This window comes from Chiloscyllium plagiosum, chromosome 12 (genome assembly GCF_004010195.1).
Source record: "Chiloscyllium plagiosum isolate BGI_BamShark_2017 chromosome 12, ASM401019v2, whole genome shotgun sequence".
Classification (NCBI taxonomy): domain Eukaryota; kingdom Metazoa; phylum Chordata; class Chondrichthyes; order Orectolobiformes; family Hemiscylliidae; genus Chiloscyllium; species Chiloscyllium plagiosum.
Genome location: NC_057721.1, coordinates 21,687,463 through 21,714,189, shown reverse-complemented (window position 1 = coordinate 21,714,189; position 26,727 = coordinate 21,687,463). Strand labels below are relative to the sequence as shown.

Genomic DNA, 26,727 nt, shown 5'->3' with positions numbered 1-26,727 from the left:
AGCTGTGAAAATAGGGATCAGGATCTCAGCACGAGTATGTTTTGTAACCATTGGATATTGCTGAAGACGTTGGAGACTATGAACCTCTACAGAATTGTTAGTATAACATGAAATTTGATCACACACAAGGTCCAAAGATAATGAAGCAAGGATTCTTTATTCCACAGGCATCAGGTAATTACTAATATGTAGAATGCAATAGCAAAACATTAAGAAACATACAATAGAACATGCTGAGAAAGGGTCACTCAATCTGAAAGGCTAACTCTAATTTCCCTTCACAGATGCTACCAGAAATACTGAGTTTTTTTTCAGCAATTTCTATTTTTGGCTCTGATTTACAGCTTCCACAGTTCTTTCCGTTTCCACAAAGAGTTTCATCAGAACTGATGTGAAATGTGGAGGGGCAGCGTTTATGCAATATTGTGGTTTGGGGGGGGGTGGAGGGTGGATTACTGGGGGAGAAGGAAGGTTGATAGCTCAGGTTAAGTGATCAGGATGTGAGAATGGTAGAACAATGGTGTATCTAACTGACAAACTGGAAATAACAGACAGTCCCACTGGGATGGGCGGGGGGGGGGGGGAAGGGAAGAGAGGCCAAGCTGACAGAAAATGTAACAAGAAAAGGAAAGAATGGGAGTGGGTTCACAATTTGAAGTGTTGAACTCAATACAGAGGAACCTCAATTATTCAAATATAATTACCCGAAGGAGATCTCGAGGTCCCAATAGAAACATTACATCAAAGACGTGTTTCCAACAGTCATCACATCTTTTGTTTACAGTGATTAAACAGGCACTGTCTCCAAATGACTGACCTCCTTCCCTCTTTCTCCCCACACTGTCCCTGGAGTTCTACACTGGGGTGTACTATAACCTCTCCCCACCCCACCGCTTCCCCAGATAATCTCTCTAACATTGTCCTGTACAGGGGAAAGATGGAACCTGTCAAAACGTTGCAGTAAAAAGTTGTGTGTGTGTACTATTTGAAGACTTACCCCATAAAGGCAGCTGCAGCAGCAGTCTTGTTGGTGTACCGTCCGGCTGCCCTGGAGAGGGGGCAGGGGGCAGTGTTGGACAGGGTTGGGGGCAGTAAACAAGGTCCCCGATTTGTCTAATCATATGCTTTCTCCATATTAGACCGAAACTAAAAACATCCATCAGCCAAGTTTGTTTAATGCACATTAAATCACTAATTTTTTGCAAACAGACTTATTCAACAATAATACAAAACTGCTTAACACACACTGTTTGCAATATGAAAACATAAATATTTAACCCTGCAAATAACTCAAAATGTACAAACACACGGTAAAACGTGAAAGAAGTTGGTCAGTAAGTCTCGCTACATGAAAGCTTAAAAAAAGAATAAAGTGTGGAATGTTCAGATCATTGTCTGATCTGATGTTCTGGCAGATAAAGAAGGATATTGTCAAGCATAAGCAAATACAAATAAGACTGGATCTTTGTCAATGCAGCTTGATCAGGAAAGAGTGTATCAAAGATTCTTCCGGATCTATTTCAGGCTGTCAATAGGTATTCGGACTGCACCAGGTCGCCAGGTACCACACTGGACCCACAAAAAAAAATTCCTTCTTTCCCACGGGTTCGTCACCAGCCAGAAAATTTAAACAAACAAACAAACAAACCAAACAAACAAACTCTAAAGCAGAAGCTGTAACCTGCTATTCATAAAGCCTGGTAGAGCTCGGCTGTAAAGACGCAGTTATCACAAAAGTTGTGACTTTCAAGAAACATCTTGTTAAAAAAAAGCTCCACTGTTTCTTCAACTGTTGAAAAAGAACATCATTATCCACTATCCTTCAAACACAAGTCCAAAAGGTCTGTTGAAAAAAATCAAGCCACATAACAAATGTGTTTCTCTTTTTTTAAAAAACATTAATCCTTGGGACGCGGGCATCACTGGTTTATACAGCATCGATTGCCCTTTTCTAGTTCCTTTGAGGTGGTGGTGATCTACATACTTGAACTCCTGTAGTTTGTTTGGTGTAGGTAGACCCACATGCTGTTAGGGAGAGAATGCAAGGATTTTGACCCAGCGACACTAAATAAATGACAACACATTTCCAAGTCAACATGGTGAGTGGCTTGGAGGGGTATGAACAGGTGGCAATGTTCCCATGTATCTGCTGCTGTCATTGTTCTAGCTGGTAGTGGCTATAGGTTTCAAAAGTGCTATTTATAACCACAGAACAGACTGAAAGCCATCTCCTGCAGGACTTGCCCAGTAGTGATACTACCCATACCACTCTTCATCATGGGCTTTGGTGTCCACAATAAGATAGCATTCTGTGTTCTTGCGACCCTCAGTGGTTTTCCAAAGTACAGTGGGAAATGGAAGTTTATCAGCTCATCAGCTGTGGGAGGGTAAAAGATGGCAGCAGGCTGGAAGTTTCCTTAATCTGTTGCCAGAAGACAACAGATGTTCACTGTTCAACACTGAGGATGTACAATGTTCAACACTGAGAATTCCAAAGGCTAGTCCCTCACAATTAAATGCAATTGTGCCTCAAACTCTAATGCTTAGGTCATACACAGGGATGGTGATGGAGGGAACTGGGACATTGGTTGTAGTATATGATCGGTATGTATTAGTATGCATGGTTGCTTCAATAGTCCATAGGACAACTTTACCAATTTTAGCATGTTCCTATTTGTAAACAAAGAGGGCAATGCAAAGATCAGTTTGGACAGTGTCTGCGTTTGTCAGTTTCGCATACATAGGTCAGTATCAGTTTTATTCTGAGGCTGTGTTTATTGATAGCAGACATTCACACATGCATTTAAATGGATCTGGCTTTAAACTTGGTGTGGCTGTGAAGAAGAGAGAGAGATTGTGCAAAGAAGGGGAGGGAAATAGGGTACAGCTATGAAGGTGATGGGAGTGTCAGGGAAAGAGAGTGCAACTGTGAAAGGGGAGGGAGGAGGGTACAGCAGTGAAGAGGGGAAAGAGGTTGTAGGGGCAAAGAGGCCTCATTTTCCCCCGCTTCCCTCATCCTCATTACCATGACACCAGTCATCGCTCCCCTTCATTCCCCACTTCCTTCCCTTACATTCTCATTCTCTCCAATCCTCACTTCCCCTTCCACCCCGACCTAACTCCCCACCAGCTCACTCTATCCCATGTCCTCATACCTCCCTGCTGAACTTCATTTAAATACTGCACTTCTTTTCTGTGCACGTGCACTTCCTTTGCATTTGATGACATCAGAATTATGTGCAATGATTAGTGAATCTGGAATTATATGCATACGTTTCCAGATTATCTGCAACTATGCACGTGCGGAGAAATTGAGGACTGCAGATGCTGGAGATCAGAGCTGAAAATGTGTTGCTGGAAAAGCGCAGCAGGTCAGGCAGCATCCAGGGAACAGGAGAATCGACGTTTCAGGAATCCTGAAGAAGGGCTTATGCCCGAAACGTCGATTCTCCTGTTCCCTGGATGCTGCCTGACCTGCTGCGCTTTTCCAGCAACACATTTTCAACTATGTACGTGCACCAACATGAAGATTCTGTAGATACTGGTTTCTTCTTATCCAATTTTTCTGTAGTGATTTGATACAACTGTCTAGTTTTTTAGGCCATTTCAAAAAGGTCAGTTAAGAGTCACCTATGTTGCCACGTGTCTGGAGTCACCGTGGAAGACCATGTAAAAACACCAGATTTCCTTCTCGGATGGAAATTAGTAATCCAAATGGTTTTCCTGACAACAATCCAATAGTTTCATGGTCATCATTACTGAGACGAAGTTTGTACTCCAGATTTACTAATTAATTGACTTTAAATATCTCCAGCTTCAGAGGTGGGAATTTAAACTCATTCTTCTGCAGAATTAATCTGGGTCTCTGGATTAATAATCTAGTAATCTTGGGGGGGATCTAAGATGGCGGCGATCTGAGAAGATCGCACTGCACAGCTTCGCATCGCAGCAGGAGCAGGACGGTCCTTTAACCCACCCAACCCAGGTCATCAGGATTTCTTGGGGCGTTGGAAAGATTGTGGAGCCCCAAGAAACATTTAAAAATTTGACACCTGTATCTTCAGCTGTCCAGAAATGCCTAAAAAGGGAGGAGGAGCATCTGAGGCCGGGTCTGCAGCAGCCTTGGAGCCGATTACTCTCCAGGACCAGGTGAACCAGCTCTCGAAATCTTGCGAGATGTTGGGGAAACAGATTGAAGAGAAGCTGGCTCCAGTCTCGCTCATGCTGCAGAAGCATGAGCAGCAGCTGGGAGACCTGGAGAAGAGGACGGATGAGGTGGAGCACATGGTCACAGTGGTGGAAGCTGATGCCAGTTCATTCAAGGATGAAATCAAAGCCCTGAAGACGTAGGTTCGTAATTTGCATGACCAAGTGGATGATCTTGAAAACAGGGGCTGGAGAAAAAACATTTGGATCATCGGTCTGCCTGAGGGTAAGGAAGGTGAGCAGCCTGCGGAATTTGTTGAAGATTGGCTTCCGAAATTCCTTGACTTGGAGGCTGGCATGAGAGGATTGAAGATAGAGAGGGCTCACCGGGTCGCAGCACGGAGGTCGTGTCTGGGTCAACGCCCTCGTCCTTTCGTGGTGCGGTATCATCATTACCGGGATTAGGAGAGAGTCATGGAGGCTTCCAGACTCCAAGGGAAGGATCCAATGGCCCCAACTTATAAAGGGTCTAAGATCATGTTTTTTCAGGACTTTTCAGCGGCGGTGATCCAGAAACGATAATCGTATGATGGTGTCAAGAGAAGACTGAAGGAGCTTGAGATTCAGTACTCCCCAAGATATCCGCCAGTGCTTCGGATCATGTTAGATGGATCCATGAAACTCTTTGACACATCAGAGAAGGCAAGAGACTTTGTGGACAAACTAACCTAATTTAAACAATTGTAGTATGTATAAATATTGTTGCCTGGGTATGTGTTTATCATTCTGTAAAAGAAATGGAGGAAATCTGGTTGGAGCTTTGTTTTTCCCTTTTTCTTCTTCTATTGATAATAATTTGGTTCAAACTATGTCTGGTTGTGCTTAAGATGTACATTTTAAATTTGTAAGTTAGGACATACCAAAGGATGGGTGGGGTATTTATTCCCTTTTTTTAAAATAAAAGAATGTTTTTTATTCATATTGATATTCGATGGGGTGTTTATTCTTTTTAGATTGTGCTTGTGATGCAGCTCTAGCTGGGAAAAAGTGAAGGTGGTTGAGATGGTTAGATGCCTATTTATGGGCAGTTCGGGATGGGTAGTTGCCCCCTCCAGGTAGGGGGTGAGTTCCCCTACTCAGCACTATTGCCGCTTTATATATTGGTTTGTTTTCTGGTTTTTGTTGTTTTTTATTTTTAATAATTTTGTATGTTTGTTAAATGTAGTGGTTTTAGTTTATGTAGCTTTTATATTTGGTGGACCATGCGACACGAAGGCTCAGCAATTTGTGGTTCGGGTTCTTCGTCTCTGGAATTTAAATGTAATTGCAGAAGATTATGGCTAATGATTTGATTAAATGGTGCAGCTGGAATATCAAGGGAAGTCACTCACCAATTAAGAGGAAGAAGGTACGCTTGAGTCTTAGAAAGGAGAAGGTGGATATTGCTTTGGTACAGGTGACACAAATTACAGCAGAATGGCTTTGACCGAGTTTATTTTTCATCATTTAATACCAGAAGTAGGGGAGTGGGTATATTGGTTAGGAAAAATCTCTCATTTAAATTGTTGGAATGTGTTAAAGACATATACAGAAGGTTTGTAATTCTTAAAGCCTTGATAAATGGGGAAGAATATGGTGTTTTAAATGTTATTGTCCCCCAACTCATCCTCTTAAATTCTTGGTAGATGCTTTTTCTAAACTGATACGTCTCAAGTCTCGGCACATCATTATAGGGGGAGATTTTAACTGCCTCATGGACCCCACAGTTGACAGGTTGCCTAAAGGTCCCTCGATACCCTCTGCACAAACTAAACAGTTATTGGGTCTGTGTGGGGGAATTAGGGTTGGTGGACGTCTGGAGGTGTCTCCACCCTACAGGTCGGGATTTCACATTTTTCTCCAATCCGCATAGATGTCACACAAGGATTGATGTTTTTCTGACCCCTGCGGTAACCCTGGATCTGGTGGCATCCTGTATGATTGATAATATTGCCATCTCTGATCATGCTCCAGTGTACCTCAAGGTTATGATTAAGGATGTTACAGTGGATTCAAGGTACTGCCGAATGGACCCCTTTATTCTCATGGGACAGTAAGTTTGTGGAATATTTCTCTAAGGAATTTCGGGCATTCTTAGACATCAACATAGGGTCGGTTGATAGCTCATCTGTTCTCTGGGAAACTGCCAAGCTTATGCCGGGGTTAGTTATTTCATATTCCACCAGTAGGAAGTGGCAGAAGGGTGAGCAGCAACGTCTCCTTGAAGCACGGTTGAAGGCAGCCGAGAAGGCCTACTTTGACAGACCCTTGTTGGTTCAACTCCAGAGGATTACGGCACTGCGGTCTGCACTAAATTCTGTGCTCAAGCAGACGGCAAAGAAGGAGCTGGCTTTTGCAAAGCAAAGGTTATACGAGCATGGTGACAAGGCAGGCAAATACTTAGCATACCTTGCCAGAAAGAGAAGTGCCCCACAAACCATTACAGTGATTAGAGAATGGTCTGGGAACCTAACGTGATTCTAAAAAGATTAATGTGGCATTCCAGAGATTCTACTCTAAGTTAGATCAGTCTGAGAATTGTGAGGAGGGGCAGGCCAAAATGGAATCTTTTTTTAAAAGGGATCTGAAGCTCGCAGGTGTGACTCCCGAACAACCGTCCTTTCCAATGCCCCACTATCAGAGCAAGAAGTGCAGGAAGCTGTGAGGCAGCTTCAGAGTGGAAAGGCGCCCAGTCCTGATGGACTTCCCAGTGAATTCTATAAGAAATTTATAAGCATACTGTCAGTATACTGTATGAATATGCTTAATGATTCATACAGTCATGATTGTTTCCCACCATCTCTGAGAGAGGCCAATATTTCACTTATTCTTAAAAAAGGAAAGGATCTGGAAGACTGTGCTTCATACAGGCCCACCTCGTTCTTAAATGTGGACTTTAAGATCCTCTCTAAGGCACTCGCATTAAGGTTGGAGACTGTTACCCTCTATTGTTAAAGAGGATCAGAAGGGCTTCATTAAGGGTTGCAGATCCTCCAATAATGTTAGGAGGCTGCTTAACATAATTCAAGCATGCCAACAGCAGTCAATAGAGGGATTGGTGATTTCTTTAGATGCAGAGAAGGCATGTGACCGAGTTGAGTGGCCGTACCTTTTCTATACTCTAGACCGGTTTGGTCTGGGTGAAGTTTTCATGAGATGGGTAAAGGTTCTCTACAGTGTACCTCTTGCGGCAGTCATTACCAACGGGGTACGATCAAGCAATTTTAATATTTCTTGGGGCAGCTGACAGGGCTGTCCCCTTTCACCATTACTTTTTACGTTGGTGATTGAACTGTTGGCAGAGGCCAGTCGTGGGGATCTCAATATATCAGCTCCAGAAGTGGGGTCAAAATTACACAAGATCTCACTGTATGCAGACGATGTTCTAATTCTCTAAACAAATCCAGTAGTTTCAGTGCCTTGCCTGATACAATGCATTCACGCGTTTGGCACTTTTTCAGGGTATAAGATTAATTTTGCTAAATCAGAGGCTATGCCTATGGATGGTCTTAGGAAAGAGCTGGCTCTTGAGTGACTATAGATTCCCATTTAGATGGTCACAGAGGAGTTGTGTGTATTTGGGCATATTCATTACTCCAGTTCTGGATTGGCTGTTCAAAGCCAATTTTACTCAATTATTTGAAAAAATTAAACAAGATCTCCAAAGATGGGAGACACTTCCAGTCTCGAGGTTGGGTCGGATAGCACTTATTAAAATGATATTCTCCCTCGTTTGCTATACCCTATACGAATGCTCCCCCTGATTTTCAATAAATAAACACTCAGGAGACTGAACGTTTGGTTCAGCTCCTTTGTCTGGCACCGTAAACGGCCCCGCATTAAATTAGCCAAACTGCAGTTGTCTCACAGGATTGGGGGGAGAGGAGACCTTCCAGATATTAAAAATTACCAATTAAGCTCACTCTTGACCTATGTGACTGATTGGGTTTGTGTGGACCCTCTTTCACTATGGCTAGATATCAAAGCCTCCCAGGCAAGGTGCCCCCTTACCAGTTTGCTGTTTTTGGACAAGGTGAGGACAGTTAGAGAATATTGCTATTACCCAATAGTTATCAATACAGTTAAAGCATGGAGGGCAATTCGGCAGAGGGAAGGTAATATTGGCAAAACATCTTTGTTTAGTGGGTATGCTGGGTTTTCAACCGGGTATGATAGATTCAGGATTTAAACGTTGGGCAGCTAGGGGTGTATGTTACATGGGTGATTTATTTGAGGGAGACCTCTTTCGTTTTTTTCCCAAGTTAGGGATTTTATTCAAAAAAAAGACTACACTTTTGACTGATCCCTATAAATCTGACATAGAAAGAGGGGTACTAAGGGCTAAGAGTACACTCTCTGTCATTACTTTATATCACCAATTGGGGGGTGCCACCTCAGATGAGTCTGATCGACTCTGCAAGATGTGGGAAAGAGAGCTGGGTGTTGAAGTTTCTTCAGAGGCATGGGAGAATATTTGGGAGAATGCAAGGAAGATATCAATTTGCAACAGGGCCCATGCTTTACAGTTGAAGATTCTCCACAGGGTCCCCTTAGCCCCAGACCTTTTGTCAAAATTTAAACCAGGGGTATCTTCAGCATGTCCCAAGTGCAAGGTCTGCACGGGCACTCTTACCCATTGTCTTTGGTCTTGTGACAGGCTTCAAACATATTGGAGCGCTGTAGCGGGTGCAATGGAGAGGATTTTAGGTGTAGGGATGGAGAAGGACCCTATTTCTCTCCTTTTGGGCCTACCCATTGTATTTCCTGCAGACGCACATAAGAAAACAATTTTTCAATATTCTTACGTTGGAGATCCGAAAAAACCCCAGGCCTGTCGGGTTGGCGGAATATTGTTATGGAGCATATTCCCCTGGGATTTTCTCACAAATATGGTACACCACAAAACTGAGAATTTTTACAAGCCATGGCAACCCTTTTTGAAATACCTGGACACAGATTTATCTGCCACACTAACAAGGGCTTTTATATCGCTGTAACAATTGTGTTTCATAAGTCCAATATCCAGGGAGGAGGAACTGTGAATGTATGAGTGTTTTGTTTGGCTGAGCTGAGTTATTACTATTTATTTGTTTGTTGTTAGGTATTTATTTAGTTAAATAGCTAGTTTAGGTTTTTTTAAATTTTATAATTCTCTATACATGTTTATACAGGAGGGTGGGTTGGGGAATTTTTTTATTATTTGGGTTTAGTTTTGTACTTTTTTGTACTGTTTTGAATTGCATTGTTTTGTATTTGCAATATTTAAAAATCTATTTTTATTAATAAAAATATTACTTTAAAAATCCAGCAATCTTATTTTATTATCATTCTGTTACCAGTCTCTGGATTTCAGGAGGGAAAATATCAGGTAACATTATCAATCATAGCTTTTACTTCATGATTCACAAAGCAAGCATTTGCAAGCATCAAGTAATGACAACACTGAGCTCATGCATCATCAGCTCATCAAAATTCTATGTAGGGTTACATTTAAATAGGGAACACTTGATTGATAGCTGTGGAAATAAATTCCATATGGCTAATTTCCACGCTCATTTTATAACTTCCATAATTAGCAGACATTTTGTTTCACTGCGAACAGTGTAAAGCTTTGGAAAAATGCAGTGGATTTTGCTTCTGCTTCAAATATCCTGACTGAAAATGCATGAAAACTTGATTTTAAGTAGGTAGCGTACATGCTTAAAATGAAGAAATTCACCATTTGTATCCAAGTTAACTGTCTAATCTGACAAGGTAGTGTGTCCAGCAGTCGAAATGCTGCTTTCTGCAATCCAAAAAACACGAAGATGTCCATTTTACAGTAAGGCATTTTCAAATAGGCATGAATTTCTTACAGCTTACTCTGTTGTTTAAATAATTAATATAATCAGATTAAGAGAGAGAGAGTCAGATGTTCAATCAGATGGACAGTTTGTTATCACATAAAATGCGTATATTTATCTGTTGCATCACTAAGTCTTTATATATTTGTAGATTGAAATACGTTTTACAAAAGAATATCTGTTTATGAGGCAAATAGGGTTATTTTTAATGCCTACCACCATGGCTCGACCAATGATAGACTCAATTCCTGAAAGACTAATGAATTGATCTTCTATTTGAAACTCAGCAACACCATCTTCATTAGCTTCAACGTTGCCTAGATCTCCTACGTGCCTGGAATATATTGCAATATTATAATTAGAAAAATAAATCAGAACAATACTTGTAGAGCTTTACACTATACGGATTCACAAAGTGAATAACACAAGAAGCAAGTCCATACCTCAACTGAATATGTGTATTGACATGTGTTACCACTGGGAGGTCAAACCCCTCTGTTAATTAAAACCAAAACACACAGAAAAGCTAGCCTCACCTTGAAATCTGTTAAAATGCGAGTGAGTGAGTGACAAAGAACTCGTAATTTCCACTATTTAAAAGAAAATAACAATTTATTTTCCTAACATTGAACACTAAACAAAAGCTATTCACAAATCCAAACCCCAACTTTTTTCTTAACTACTTACTATCTGACTCCAACTCTACAAAAGAAAATGCTGTTGCAATACCACAGTTATTAAACAAGGCATCAAGTTAATCAAGACCACACAGTCTGTCTTCTTTGCTATCTTCAATCTTCCATCTGATCTCCCTGGGTCGTCTTCTTTCTTTTTACTCCAAGTATGTTTCACATGAAAAGGTACTTTTGATAGAGCGTGTTTTCTAATTTCTTTGAGAGCAAGACGGTGGATGAGCAGTTACCTCTCTGGCTCTACACACCAGTTGCTCTCCCTCTAATTTTCAAAATTCCAGGTCTATATACCCTCCATGACACATTAAAATTCTTAGAATTTGATTGTTTTGACACCTGGAAACCAATAAAATTAAAATTCTATTGGCTACTGGCATCCTGGGTATAATTTAAACTAATTGGTTAAATTCGAATGGTTATCGAAACCACAACCAAAACTCAGGTATCCACTAAACAGCCAACTGTTACATTTCAAACAATCTGATCTTTGGCTGAGAACTGTGGTTGTACTTTAAATTCAGGAAAGTACTTTCTATCCTAAAGTGACCATACATGCTTTCGACTTCATATGCATTTCTGTACATGACAGACAAGCTAAATATTGATAAAATACAGTTCTTTCATATCGATCTAACTCACATGGTTTTAACTTTGTTCTTTGTGGGTCCCATTAATTGTTTTGAAGCATGAAAAAGCTAGTGAGCTTGCAGAACTCTGCGGTCATGTCTTTTTGTTGTTCTAGGGTCATGCTGTAGCTTCTTCCACAAAAGGAAGTCTGCAACTAGCAAATGCAGGCCCTTGCAGATTTTTGGCTGCTACTGAATAGATCCCTCATCAATGACTGTAAGGACGACCACATTAAGGTTCGGGTACAGTCATCTTTTATTTCCTCCAATGACTAACACCCTGCAGTCAGTAAATCATAGCTTGAAGTCATCCAGAGTATGTCAGGGATGGCCAATAACCTCCTTGGTGAAACATTGTCTTAAGATGCACAATGCCTCTGACATACAATACATGCTGTCTTACATTTTCTAGCACCGAAGGGAAATAAAGTGTTCTGGTGTCTCCAACCACAAGATCTCATTGTCAGAACATCCTGTCTATGGAAGTAATTTTGCTATAGGGGATTGAAATGGCCTACTCATACGTTCTTAATTTTAAGAGGTACGAATTGGGAAAGCCACGAGCGATCATCATATTGTCCAATAAGCATGGATTTTGCTGGTGGAACTCTCTCAACGTGATGTTCTGCACAAACCCAGCTATCATATAACGCTAACAACATAAACCTACAACCTGGAATATCACTATTTATCAAAAATATTTTGTAAGACTTTACTTCAAAACATTAGTTATGAAAATTACAAAAGCAATAGTATACTTTCTTTCTTCGTAAACTTTTTTTTTCCTGCAGACTGATAACCCCCGAGTAAAATTACCAAGGATCAGGGTTTACCCGAGAAAGTACTCAGCTTAATTCAAGAAATTGCCATTCAAAATGGAAGTGAAATTGTTGTCAGATTAATATTTTCAGGCAGTGAATAAAGGAATTAAATCTTTTTCTCAGGATGAAATTTGTAGACAAAGGTTCTCATATTGCAACGGCAACAATTCAAGTTCCTTGAAAACTCATTAAAATATTTATATTGTCTTTCATGCTGGTATCTATTTGGTATATTTTACATTTAAATCACAACTCAGCTTTTCTACCTTGCGATCTAACATGCATTGTCTATTTATTTAGGAAATGTCTGGATATAATACACACCTTTCATTATCTTGTTGCCCACCGTGAATTCCTTTACGGGGATTGAAATGAGGTCCAACACTATGATAACCTAAAAGTAAGTTATGTATTTTAGAACTCCATGTGACTAAATTACAACAAAAAGAAGAAGTTATTTTCTTTGAAGGAAGACCTACTGCACTTGGCATACGTAGATAACGAATGCAAACATCACTGGCAAAGGAGAAAAGAAAAACAAATGCCAGCCACTTTAATGTAAAACTGTACGATTATCTTCAAGACAATTGTTCCGAGTTTACTAGTCATCTGTCTTCAAACTTGGTAATTATTTATGGTATTAATAAAGGCTCATACAGCACCTTGAACTAGCAAAACACCAACTTCTGCTTTGATTTTTAAAACATGTTAGAAGCTGATTTTTTTATTTTTCTTTCTCATTTGTGTTTTGGAGCTGTGAACGGTGAGCTGAGAGCTGAAGATAACCTTTGGACTGTGAGCATCACCTGGTTTCAAAAAAACAAACTGATATTTACTTATGAGGCCAGGTTGATTCTTGGTTAAAGTACACTCTGTAGGTGCTTCAACTCCAGAGAGGCATTATGCTCAAACAGATGGCAAATATTTAGAGTCAGAGATGTACAGCACAGAAACAGACCCTTCGGTCCAACCTGTCCATGACGACCAGATATCCCAACCCAATCTTGTCCCACCTGCCAGCACCCAGCGCTTATCCCTCCAAACCCTTCCTATTCATATGCCTCTTAAATGTTGCAATTCTACCAGCCTCTACCACTTCCTCTGGCAGCTCATTCCATACACGAACCACCCTCTACGTGAAAAAAGGTGCCCCTTTGGTCTCTTTTATATCTTTCCCCTCTCACCCTAAACCTATGCCCTCCAGTTCTGGACTCCCCCACCCCAGGAAAAAGACTTTGCATATTTACCCTATCCATGCCCCTCATAATTTTGTAAACCTCTATAAGGTCACCCCTCAGCCTCCGACGCTCCAGGGAAAACAGCCCCAGCCTGTTCAGCCTCTTCCCATAGCTCAAATCCTCTAACCATGGCAACATCCCTGTAAATCTTTTCTGAACCCTTTCAAGTTTCACATCTTTCCAATAAGGAGACCAGAATTGCACGCAATATTCCAACAGTGGCCTAACCAATGCCCTGTACAGCCAGAACATGACCTCCCACTTTCAAGGAGCCATGAACCTGCACTCCAGGGTCTCTTTGTTCAGCAACACTCTCTAGGGCCTTAAGTCCTGCTAAGATTTGCTTTCCCAAAATGCAGCACCTCGCATTTATCGGAATTAAACTCCATCTGCCACTTCTCAGCCCATTGGCCCATCTGGTCCAGATCCTGTTGTAATCTGAGGTAACCCTCTTCACTGTCCACTACATCTCCAATTTTGGGGTCATCTGCAAACTTACTAACTGTACCTCTTATGCTCGCATCCAAATCATTTATGTAAATGACAATAAGTAGAGGACCCAGCACTGATCCTTGTGGCACTCCACTGGTCACAGGTCTCCAGTCTGAAAAACAACCCTCCACCACCACCCTCTGTCTTCTACCTTTGAGCCAGTTCTGTATCCAAATGGCTAGTTCCCCCTGTTTTCCATGAGATCTAACCTTGCTAATCAGTGTCCCATGGGGAACCTTGTCGAATGCCTTACTGAAGTCCGTATAGATCATATCTACTGCTCTGCCCTCATCAATCCTCTTTGTTACTTCGTCAAAAAACTCAATCAAGTTTGTGAGACATGATTCTAGGAAAAACAGTTTATTAGAAACTGCAGTTAGCTGGCAATCACAACTAATAGTTAATGTTTATCGCTTCATCCCACTCTCTCAAGCTTCAGACTGCTAAAAGCCTCAACCCACATCTCAGCTTTCACACTGACGTCTATTTGACATCAGTAGGCACATCAGTCAAACACATGGCATCATCTTCTTCCCTCTTGCAAACCAAGATGCTCTATAGTTAGAGAAGCACCAAACCAACAGAATCCAAGCGTGGCTGTATGTCCTCACCCACCTGAAGAGGATATTGTTTGCCTTCATTAGAGTGACCAGCAACATAGGCTGAAGCTCTATTCCTTCACACAATCTTGTTGGTTTTGCTGATTGTTTCCTCCCTGCTTCTATCCCTTCCAGTTTTCAAGCTGCTCAGTGTATTCTTTGTGGCGAAGACAATTCCTTCAAGGGTCATGATGAGGGGACCATCATGATTCATACAGGAAACAGTGGGCAAACTGCAGAACTACTACTTCTAAACCTCAAGGACCTGCTGCATAATGTATTTTTTGTGGCAATGTGGCTCTCACTGTATGCTTCCGCGGCATGTTTGGTTTGAGTCTGCAGTGAACCCTTGTGCTAGGTGGGTGGCTCTTAACACCCAACAGTCATCCTCTGGTTGGATAGAGTGGGTCAAACACTGAGGAACCTGTCCATCCCTGAGCTTTGTTTCTGTAATTGCTATGATATCCCAGTCCCATCTTCCTAACCATGCCCTGATTTCATCTGCCTTCCCTGTTATGTCCCATGCATTGAAATAAATGCAGTTTAATTTATTAGTCCTACCTTGTCCCTGTCTACCCCGACTGTTTGACTCCCTTCTTTTCTCAACTGTACCAGTCTCAGATTGACCTCTTTCCTCACTACATCCCTGGGTCTCACACTCTCACCTTCCTCGTTTAAATCCTCCCGAGCAGCTCTAGCAAATTTCCCTGCCAGTATATTAGTCCCCTTCCAATGTAGGTGCAATCCGTCCTTCTTGTACAGGTCACTTCTACCCCAAAAGAGATTCCAATGATCCAAAAATGTGAATCCTTCTCCGATACACCAGCTCCTCAACCATGCATTCATCTGCTCTATCTTCCTATTCCTGCCCTCACTAGCTCGTAGCACCGGGAATAATCCAAATATTACTATTCTCGAGGACCTCCTTTTTAAATTCCTGCCTACCTCTCTGTAATCTCCTTTCAGAATCTCAACCTTTTCCCTTCCTATGTCATTGGTTCCAATGTGGACAATGACCGCTTGCTGGCCCCTCTCCCCTGTGAGAACATTCTGCACCCTCTGAGACATCCTTGATCCTGGCACCAGGAATCAACCTACCATTCTGATTTTTCACTGCTGGCCACAGAAATGTCTGTCTGTACCTTAGACTCGAGAATCCCCTAACACAATTGATCTCTTGGAACCAGACATACCCCTCATTGCATTAGAACCAGTCTCAATACCAGAAACTTGGCTGTTCGTGCAACGTTCCCCTGAGAATCCATCACCCCCTACATTTTCCAAAACAGCATACCTGTTTGAAATGGGTATAGCCACAAAAGACTCCTGCACTAGCTGCCTACCTCTCTTACCTTTCCTGGAGTTAACCCATTTATGTGACTGTATAGGAGATTATCTCCCCTTCCTATAACTGCCATCCATCACATATTGTTGCCGTTGCAAATTCCTCATTGCTTTTAATTGTCTTTCCAATCGATTCATTTGATCTGATTCGCAACCAACAGCATTTGTGGCAGATATAATCCGCAGTGACCCTTTAACTCTCTTTAAACTCCCACTTCTGACAAGAAGCACATATCACTGTACTAAAGGCCATTTTTGCTCCATCACACTCTACAGACCCAGAAAATAACACTGTCTTATTCCTCTACAAACACTGCCCCAGGTTAAAATTAATAGTTATGGCTTATATTTCAAGTGTAATCAAGAGACATATCTCCAAAAACATAATCAAAAAAGAACCCACTCTACTCACTACTGCAGACTTTCTGTAGGCCCCTAAAAAGAATACACTTATCGGATTCTGTGCTGTGATCTTCGCCCAAACAGTTCCTCCAAGATCAGTTGTGAATTTCTCTGTTTGTTAATTTTCCCAGACGCACTCCGTTGTCCAGTAATACATGAATTCAAACAACAGAGGCAGTGTCAGTTTCTCTCTCTCTCTCTCTTGCACTGACTTCACCATGTGCTTCCTTTGTCTGTTCTTCTCCCTTTCAAAATCGCTGTTGTTTTGACTTTTTTTTCCCCCAAAGTTCCAAAACAATGCAACGGCATATAAAACAGTAAATTGTTGCTCCTGGAATTCGAGGAAATCACCTCAGCACCTAAAATACCTCAAAAAAGGAGCAGCTGTTACAGCCAGAAATGTTTCCCGTCCTCAATCTTGAATTATCCAGTATTTGAATAGAAACAACTAGTCCAACAAAAAGAAACCAGAATTTTAACTGGTTTTTGAACTGTGTTTAGGTCAAAAGGATTTTGGGTACAGGATGGAGATTTGATTGTTCCCTGGCTGTCCTCTCATTATTCTCTAAATCTGAATAAGTTGATAGAGTCTCAGTTATAAACATTAAATTACTATTCCTTACAGTCTAGTGGAAGCTACCTGAATACATCACTGTTGTCAGAAACCAAGTAAGATACAATCCCATGTGCCTGTGGGACAACATGTCATGGAAATAGCTTGACTGAACTGACCAGTCAAATCTCAATTTATGTTTTTCCTTTTGAATAAAGGTGGAATGAACAAGGACTTTTCTCATTGGAGTGGAGAAGGATGAGAAGTGAATTGATAGAGGTGTACAAAATGTTGAGAGGCATAGATAGAGTGGATAGCCAGAGACTTTTTTCCATGGCGGAAAAGTCTATCACAAGGGGACATAAAACTTTAAAGTAATTGGAGGAAGGTTTCGGGAGATGTCAGAGGTAGGTTCTATACACAAAGAGTGGTGGGTGCGTGGAATGCACTGCCAGCAGTGTAGTAGAGTCAGATACATTAGGGACATTTAAATGACTCTTAGTTAGGCACATAGAAGATAGGTTAGTCTGATCTTAGAGTAGGATAAAAGGCCGGCACAACAATGATGGCCAAAGGGCCTGTACTGTGCTGGTCTGTTCTATGTTTATATCATAGACATTAATTAATTATCTTGTGGTCTAAATTTACTGTGCAAAAGCCTTGTGTCATTAATGAATTGTTAAATCTCTGGCTTAAACTATAAATCTGGAGGCTAAAGTCAGCTATTCAGACAGTCTGTACTTGTTATTCAAAAATTCTGGTTAGAAACCATTGGGGTCAATTTTGAGGGCCATTAAGTATTTTAAATGTTACTATGCTTCAAATGCAGGGTTAAAAAGAGGTTGATTTGATTTGGCTGCCTCCATGTATTAACATTAACAGTCACTTCCATCTAGATTTAGAAAAATTATTCGAGAACCAAAAATGCACAAGTACTATTAAAGGCAGAAATCAGAAGACAGAAATAAGCCAATTAAATAATTGGCTAATAGAGGATGCCTTAAAGAATTCCATAACCCATTGGGAGCTGTACAAGATCAAAAGATAGCAACACGATTTGTACATTTAAGTGAACACAGGAACGATTTACAACAGATTTTACTTAGAGTCGTCATAATTAATTCTTCAAATCAGATTGTAACCTCAGTTGTGTGCTTAGCATGAATTCTACATGTAAGGATACTTATTTTTCCCTGTGAGCAGCTTTTCTTTTAAGTCAGTTAATTTCACGTTAACTATTGCATAGAACAGATTTAATTCAAGCTTTATATCAAATTGAAAAAAAAAGTGCTTTACAAAGGTATCTGAAATTACGTAAAAACATTGAAAATAAGACCCAGGTAGGCCATTCAGCCCTTCAACATTGCTATTTTTACCATTCATTACGATCGCGGCTGATCATGTAATTCAATAGCCTGTTCCTGCTTCTCTCCGCCGTATTCTTTAATCCCTTTAGCCCCAAGTGCTATATCCAATTCCTTCTAAAAATCACGCAATGTTTTGGCCTCGCCTGCTTTGTGTGGTAGCAAATTTCAGAGGCTCACCATTCTCTGGGTGAAGAAATTTCTTCTCATCTCAAATATCTCAATATAAAATGGCTCAAACTGATGAATTTTCAAAGTTACCAGAAAAAATGATGCTACCAATCCCAGCAAGGGCTACAAGGAAGAATAAAGATGAACACAGAAAGATAAAAGCTGAAAGAGAAAAGTGTATAAAGAATGCACTGGGCTAGGGTATAACATGGAAGCGTGAGTGAGTTTTGGTGTAAAGAATTAAAAGCAGAGAAAGTGACAAACTCTCAGAAAGCTGGCCCACTGATTTCTATATTTCACTGGAGTGTATTCAACTGTGCACACAGAGCTCCCTCAAGAAAGATAAAATGTTAATTTTCAAAAGGCTAAAATAGAATAATATCGACATGCTATTATTCAGTTAAAAGTATGGTCCAAGAGTTTCACTGGCTTCTTGAAACTTATCCGTGAAACAAGAGCATGTGTGGGCCAAGGTTGAAGTCAATTCCAGACAAAGATCTCAGTAATTACTTAGCTCTCAGTTGTTTTCTAACTGCAAGTGGGAAGGGTTTAGTTTTTAAAAATTACTTTTGCTGAAATTTTACTTTGTGCAACTTAAAGATCATTTTCTACATTTTAGAAGTCAGCATTATCACATCAGGACAGACTAGACCTCAAAAAGGAGGACTAAAACGTCCAGCAATGTCACTTGCAATTCACAATCCTTCACAGTGGCTATCAGAGTCACACTACTCATAACTGGAAAATAAAATCCACAGAACAACCAAATCAGACAAAGAAAATATATCCTCAAATTCACTTTAAAGAGGAAGACCTTTTATTTTTAAACCGTAAGATATAGTTCTTATTGTCCCAACAAGATGTGGAGGTGCCAGTGTTGTTCTTACTACCCCCAGGAAGTTTAAAATCTTGCTATTGCCAGAGACAGAGCTAAAGTCAAATATAAAGATTAATCATGACATTCTGTAAACAAATTAACCCATGTTATATGAATAAGATAGAATGCTATCAATAAAATATAATTATATGCAAAAACATAGGTTGTACAAGTTAGAAAAGCAGCTTATCAATAAAATATATTTATAAATGCATTTGGAACACAGGTCATACCATTAAAAAGATTTCCAAAAGTACACACATGAAGCCCATGTTTTCCACGAGTTAATCCAGTAAAAGTTCCTTTTATTAATACTTGACCATTTGCCTACAAAATAAAATGATAAATAAAGAAGTTCACAATATGTTATTTTAACCAAGTAAGCATTCAAACACAGCCAACGATTTTTCATTAACAATGATGACAATCATAAAGGTCAAAGTACTTGGTTAGGAAATGTTGAAATGCCCCCAAATTAACAGCTAGGCAGGCACACTGGTTCTCAACTAATTACTTCCAAAAACTACTTCTCAACACATGCTACAATTATCCTTGCCATTTTCATTAACATATAATTTAAGGTCTTTTAAAAAAATTTGCAGTAAACCAAAATTGTTCAAATAGGGGAGTGTTACATTGTCAGAGATTCCATCCAAAGGTTGGCACAACTCAAACAGCAAGTGAGTTTTCCTTTTACCTGATATAGTGCTTATTCCTAAACCAACACGAATAATACCAAAACAAAGAAAAGTACAAAGTACACGACAGGAACAGGCCCTTTGACCCTCCAAACCTATGCCAACACCTTTTTGCCTCTATACACCATTTTTTGCCTCTACACACTCCATATGGCTCTATGCCCTTCCTATTCATGTATCTGTCAAGATGCCTCTTAAAATATTGCTGTTGTGTCTGCTTCTGCCACCCTCTTTGGCAGTGCATTCTAGACATTTACCACCTTGTGTAAAAAGCATGCCTCTCATCTCCTTTTAAACTTGCCCTTTTTACCTTAAACCTATACCCCTTAGTAAATAACTTTTCCTACCCTGCAGAAAAAAACTCCATAATCCATTCTATCCATGCCTCTCATAAATTTTGTAAACTTCTACCTAGTTTCGAAATTAGTATTGACAGTGGTCCTTAGGTAATTCCCAGGCAGGCAACTGGAACATGCCACAGGCAGGAGGCCAACAGCATGCAGAATCAGAGCCACACAACAGGTAGCGCAGAATGATTTTTAAAATCTCTAATTTTATAGTTTACAATTCATTGGTGGCTACAGGAACTACCTATGAATTGTGGTGCTTGGCAATTGATGACTGACAAGTTTTAAAACGGGCCCCTAAATGGGTATTAAAGTTCTTCATAAGTTTAGTTTTGCAAACAATGCTTGTGTGAAGTGGAATTATACAGCTTCACGTTAAAGATTAACAATTTTTCTTTTTCTTACTGGTTATATACGACAACAGCTTCGTCACAAAATCGCAAAAAAATTTCCAATGGATCCACTGGTGGGAGTGCTAAATTTACATAACACATACCTATTTACAGATATTATGTGATCTGGGATAACACATCATTACAGGTCCAGGAATTCCCAAACTGAATTATCAACTTTACTTTCCCATTAGGTTAGGAAATAGTGAGCTGCTAGTTGCCCCATATGCTTCATCAGTACTGTACTTAAAATGATATTGGTTGCAGCACGTGAGGATAGATTGGGGGTGGGGGGTGCAGAGGCAGAAAGAGAGCTGCAGAGTATAACTCCACAATTTGTTTGGGAACCCATAATCACTCCATCCTACAATGGTCATTTCATCTTGTGCAGATTGCCACCTTAACATGGCCACAAGTTAGGTCATCTCTCCTTTATGCAAAAAGACCCGAGGGATCACAGTCAGTCAATCTCGATATACTTAACAGCTCTTTTTTAAAAATTTGTTCACTGGATCAGACATTATAGGCAAGGCCAACATTTATTGTCCATCCCTACTTGCCCATAAGGAACTACTGCAATCCACAGGATAAAAGTACACTTATGCTACCAATTGGCCTCCCACTACATCGTCAGACTTCTGTGATTCTCTTGGGAATAACATTTCAGAATTTTGACCCAGCAGCAGGGAAAGAACACAAAACAGTACAAGTCAGGATCAGGTGTGGCTTGGAGGGGAACTGGCAAGTGGTGTCCTTTTTCTTAAATTTAAATTTACTCATGGGATGAGGGCATCACTGGCAGGGCCAGCATCTACTGCCCATCCCTATGAGAAAGTGACGTACTTTGAACCACTGTTGTCCACATGCTAAAGGTGGACCCACAATGCCATTAGGGAGGGAATTCAAGGATTTTGACCCCCAAAAAAAATTGAAGGTACAGCAATGATTGCCAAATTAGGATAGTACGCAGCTGGGAGGGGAACTTGCACTCCCAAGTATCTGCCAGTCTTGTCCTTCTAGATGGAACTGGTGATGGGAAGGAAGGTGTCAAGAAGCCTTGGTGAATTTTTGCAGAATTTCCTGTAGATTGTACACACTGCTGCTACCGAGTGTCGGTGGTGGAAGGAATGAATGTGGTACCAATCAAGTGGGCAGCTTTGTCCTGCATGATGTCAAGCTTCTTGCAAATTGGAGTTGCACTCATCCAGGCAACTGAATATTACATCATTCTCCTGAATTCAGCCTTGCCGTTGTTTTGAGGAGACAGAAAGCAGGATTCCTCAACTCTGACCTGTTTTTGTGGCCACAATGAATAGTGCAGTTCACTTTCTGATCAACATCTTGGGGATTGCAATTGATAACGAGATACTCAGTAATGGTAATGACATTGAATGTCAAGGGACTATGGTTAGATTCTTTGTTAGAGACAGTTATGGCAGAGCAATTGTGTGGCTTGAATATCACTTGTCACCATTCAGCCAAAGCCTGGATATTGTACAGGTCTTGCTGCATTTAGGCACAGACTGCTTCAAGGAGTTGCAAATAATGAATTTTGCAAACTTCAGTAAACATCTCCAGCTCTGACCTTCATGGGCAAGAGCTCTTTGATGAAACAGCTGAAGACAGTTGGGCCTAGCACTGAAGAACTTGGCTCATGACGCACTGGTAGTATCCCAAAAGACCATATTCCAATTAATCCATAGGTGTATCATAACATCGCTGAGGAGCTTGATTTCAAAAGGAAAATACCCTGAGGAACTCTTGCTGTGACAACTGACCTCAAACAACCACAATCATCCTCCATCTTGAGGTATGACTTCAACCACACAGAAAATCTCACCCCTCAACTGTCCTTCCCACTGACTCCAGCTTTGACAGGGCTCGTTGATGAAGCCACACTCAGTCAAAGATGGCATTGATGTCAAGGACAGACAGTCTCAATTTACCTCTAGAATTCAGCTCTTCTGTCCATATTTTAACCAAGGCTGTAATGAGGTCAGGAGTGAAATGGTTCTTGCAGAAGACAGACTGAGAGACAGTGAACAGGTTATTGTGGATTAGGTACTCAGTACTTTCTTGTGATATTATTTATTCAGTATATATATGGCTGGTCCAGTTCAGGTTCCAGTTCCCTTGATAACCCCAAGATGTTGGTAGTGGAGGATTTAATGATGGGCATCCCATTGAATATAAATGATGAGATGGTTAAACTTTCTTTTGCTAAAGATTGTCAGTGCCTAGCACTTGTATAGTGTAAATGCTACTAATCACTTATCAACCCAAGTAAGGGCATAGTCCAGGTCTAGGTACACATGGACATAGGCTGTTTCAGTGTGAAAAGTCACAAATGATGCAATCAGGAGTAAACATCCCCCACTTCTAACCCTATGGTGGAAGAAAGGTCAATAATGAAATAACTGAAAATGATAAGGCCTAGGTCACCAGCGAGGAACTTTGGGGACTGAGAGGATTGTCCCCCTCACTGCCAGTGACACCAGTTTTGATCTGACTCTTTGAAGCTGCACTCAGTCCAATATGGCATTCATGTCAAGGACCATCCACAATTCTTTATATCACATGAAGTGAAACAAATTGGCTAAACAGTGACACTTGTGATGCTGACTGAAGATGGCTGCAAATGCTGTCGCCTTGTCTTTTACACTGTGTGCTGGGTTCCACTTTACTGAGGATGGAAGTATTTGTTGAGCTTCCTGCTTCAGCTATTTGTTTAATTATTAACTAACATTCATGACTGTATATGTCAGGACTGCATAGCCAAGATCTGATTTTTTAGTTGTGGGGTGACCGAGTTCTGTCTACACTTTGCTACTGCTGGAATTTAGCACAACGTAGTCTTCTATGGCAACTCAATAGTAGGTGTGCCTGGTGTGCTTCCCTACACCATTCACAGAACCAGGATTGGTCCACTGGCTTGATAATAATGGTAGATTGGAGAAATGCTAGGTCATAGTGTTACAGATTGTAGCAAAATACAATGCTCTTGCAGCTGATGGCCCACGATGCTTCATAGATGCCTGTCTTGGAATTGCTAAATTTGTTTGAAGATATTGTAGAAAAAGTATGGCGCTGAAAAAGCACAGCAGGTCAGGCAGCATCCAAGGAGCAGGAGAATTGACGTTTGGGTATAAGCCCTTCATTAGCCCTACCTGATGAAGGGCTTATGCCCAAAATGTCAATTCTCCTGTTCCTTGGATGCTGCCTGACCTGCTGTGCTATTCCAGCACCTCACTTTTCGACTCCGACCTCCAACATCTGCAGTCCTTACTTTCTCCACATTGAAAAATATTGTCCAGCATGTCTGTAGCAGGACCAATGTGAGTATTAGACTTCACCTCCAGAAGGACTGTCCAGTCATCACAATGACCAATAATGTCATATATCTGTGATGGATAGACCAGCAACAAAGACAAGCAGGTCTTTCCCTCTGACTCTGATCAGCTGCTGCAGACCCAGTAGAGCAGATATGCTCTATAGGATCTCACCAGTTGTGCATTGTCTGCCCTTGCTACTCTAATGCTTCTTCCAAATGGTGATCAATATAAAATCGCATCAGCTGTTCAAACCATTTGTAGTAATCAGAAGAAAACTTGCTTGCACATTTGACCTAATATCATCTGGCCTCCTGGAGCGTAGAGACAGTAGTAAAGACTCTCAAGGCAACCTATTCCAAAAGTATACCACTGTGTCACCACCTCAGTGGGGTCTGTGTTTCTGATGGGATAGGACATATCCAAGGATAGTGATGGTAATGTCTGTGGCACAGTCATACTCACCAAATCAAATTTTACAATGTCTGGCTACTGTTCAACAAGTCTGCAGATTAGCCCTTCCAATTTTGTCATGTCTCCAGACATTGGTTGACAGAACTTTGCAGGTTTGCCTAGGCTGGCTTATCGTTTTTCATTTTCATGGCTTGGTTGATGCTCAGCACTCTTTCCAGTTTCATTCCTTTCCAACCTTGATAGAATTGATTACCTTGCTAGGCCATTTTAAAAGATATTTAAGAGAATCAACTATGCTGCTTGATCACTTACATTTGTAATTTCCTAAAAATGACATTTGACGCAAATCTCTCCATAATTTAGAGGTTTTGTTGTTACAGATGTCATACAGCATGGAAACATTCCTTCAGTTCAACCAGTCCATGCCCAACATAATCCCAAACTACACTAGTCCGACCTGCCAGAAACCAACTAATAGAACAGCATGGTGACTCAGTGGTTAGCACTGCTGCCTTCCAGTGCCAGATTCAATTCCAACCTTGCGTGACTGTACAACTCCACATAAACATTCTCCCTGTGTCTGTGTACGTTTGCTCTGCTTTCCTCAGTCCAAAGGTGTGTAGGCTATGTGGATTGGCCATGCTAAGTTGCCCATAGTGTCCAGGATGTGCAGGTTGGGTGGATTAACCATAGGGTTGTAGGGGGATGGATCTGGTTGGGATGGTCTTCGGAGGGTTGCTGTAGACTCAATTGCCTGCTCCCACACTGTAGGGATTCTATGATATCCCTCCAATCCTTTCCCAATTGTGCTTATTTGTCATTCAAATGTTGTAACTGTCAGCATCCACCAATTCCTCAGAGTTCATTCCACAAGCACACCACCCTCTGTATAAAAAATTTGCTCCTATGTCTTCTAGAAATCTCTCTTCTCCCACCTTAAAATTATGCCCAGTAGTCTTGAAATTTCCCACCCTAGAGAAGAGATACCTACCATTAACCCTATCTATACCCCTCATGATTTTATAAAATGAGTCACAAGTCCTTGAACCAAGTACTGGCACCAATAAAGGAGATAACATTAGATTGTAGATATTTTCCAATCCACCTGTTCAGAGACATTATTACACTCCTCTGGAGCAGGTGGGACTTGAGCCCAGCACTCAGAAGTAGAACACTACCACTGCACCACAACAGCTCTCAAAAATTGCATATATTGTAAAAAGTGCAATAGGATGTCCTTAACTCTTTACCTGATCTTAATTTTCTCAGGGGATTTGGGTTTTGCAAAGTTCAACTCTACTGCACAGTAATAAATACCACTATGGTGTGAAAGTCTGACGCCAACATCCGCCAATTGAAACAAACTGGTTTGGATCTCCCGTTTAACGGGAACGGGTGAGCTTCCGAAACATAAAGGAAGTTAAAAATCTGGATCAGAGAGGATTTACCGGCGGCCCTAGATTATCCATTCCTCACCACTAACATGGCATGAGCTTTACACCAAATAAGAATAAAAGCTAATAAAAGGTTGCTGCATTTTGCTTCCCAAATCGTAGTACAGTTAACCAGGAGCAGAAACTGGAGGATGACTCTCATTTGCCCGAATCGCCGTCCATGTCAAAATGAAACCCGGTGCGTCCATTTCCAAGCGTTCCTGCCTTTTTTTTTGTTAAAACTCATTCATCTCAATCCGGAAACGAGGGCACTAAATTCACATTATTTAAACTAATCTCGTGTCTGGGTTTAACCGTACACACGGCGCAAGCCAACCCCTGCCGCCATGGTATTAAAGTGGGGGCGATGTTCTGGAAGGTTCCGCCGGTTGGGCAAAGAACCCCAGTGAGAAACTCACCTGTGATTCAAAAACGACGACTCCATTGACGCCGCTGATAGGGTCGGATAAATCATGGACATAAGGATAAACATCGTGCTGATCTTTCAGGACACAAACAGCTTTTATTTCCATCTCTATCCTTGTCAATGACCAGCAACGCCGCGCCTGCGCACTCTGCCCCCCACACTTGGTCGAATGGACGTGATGCCCTTCAGCTTCTGGGTGGGCAGCCTTCCTGCTGTTTACTCTATGTTGATTCAGGTCGTGGGATTTTTCTTCTTGCTTAAAGTGGTGTTTATTATAGTCAACAACTCTACAAGTTCGAAGGAAAGGTCACTAGGCCTGAAACGTTAACTACTTTTTCTGCACAGATGCTGCCTGACCTGCTGAGCTTTTGCAGCAACTTCTGTTTTTGTTCAAACTGCACGGCCTATTTCTTTTTCAGCAATAATGGCAAACAAGTCACAGTGGTCAATTAAAATGATTGACCATGACTTAAAACATAT

The 26,727-nt window shown here is 41.0% G+C and overlaps 1 protein-coding gene across 1 annotated transcript in view; it reads right to left on the bottom strand.

Annotated features, from left to right (window-relative positions):
- The window catches only part of LOC122555060 (superoxide dismutase [Cu-Zn]-like), a 36,066-nt gene extending 9,539 nt beyond the window's left edge, over positions 1–26,527 (bottom strand). The window contains exons 1-4 of the mRNA XM_043700712.1: positions 26,240–26,527; positions 19,441–19,534; positions 12,492–12,561; positions 10,245–10,362 (exon numbers count right to left, since the gene is read on the bottom strand). Coding sequence (XP_043556647.1) covers positions 10,245–10,362; positions 12,492–12,561; positions 19,441–19,534; positions 26,240–26,353 — 396 coding nt within the window. The 5' untranslated portion in view covers positions 26,354–26,527. The remainder of the gene's footprint in view (positions 1–10,244; positions 10,363–12,491; positions 12,562–19,440; positions 19,535–26,239) is intronic.
- Between the last annotated feature and the right edge of the window lie 200 nt (positions 26,528–26,727).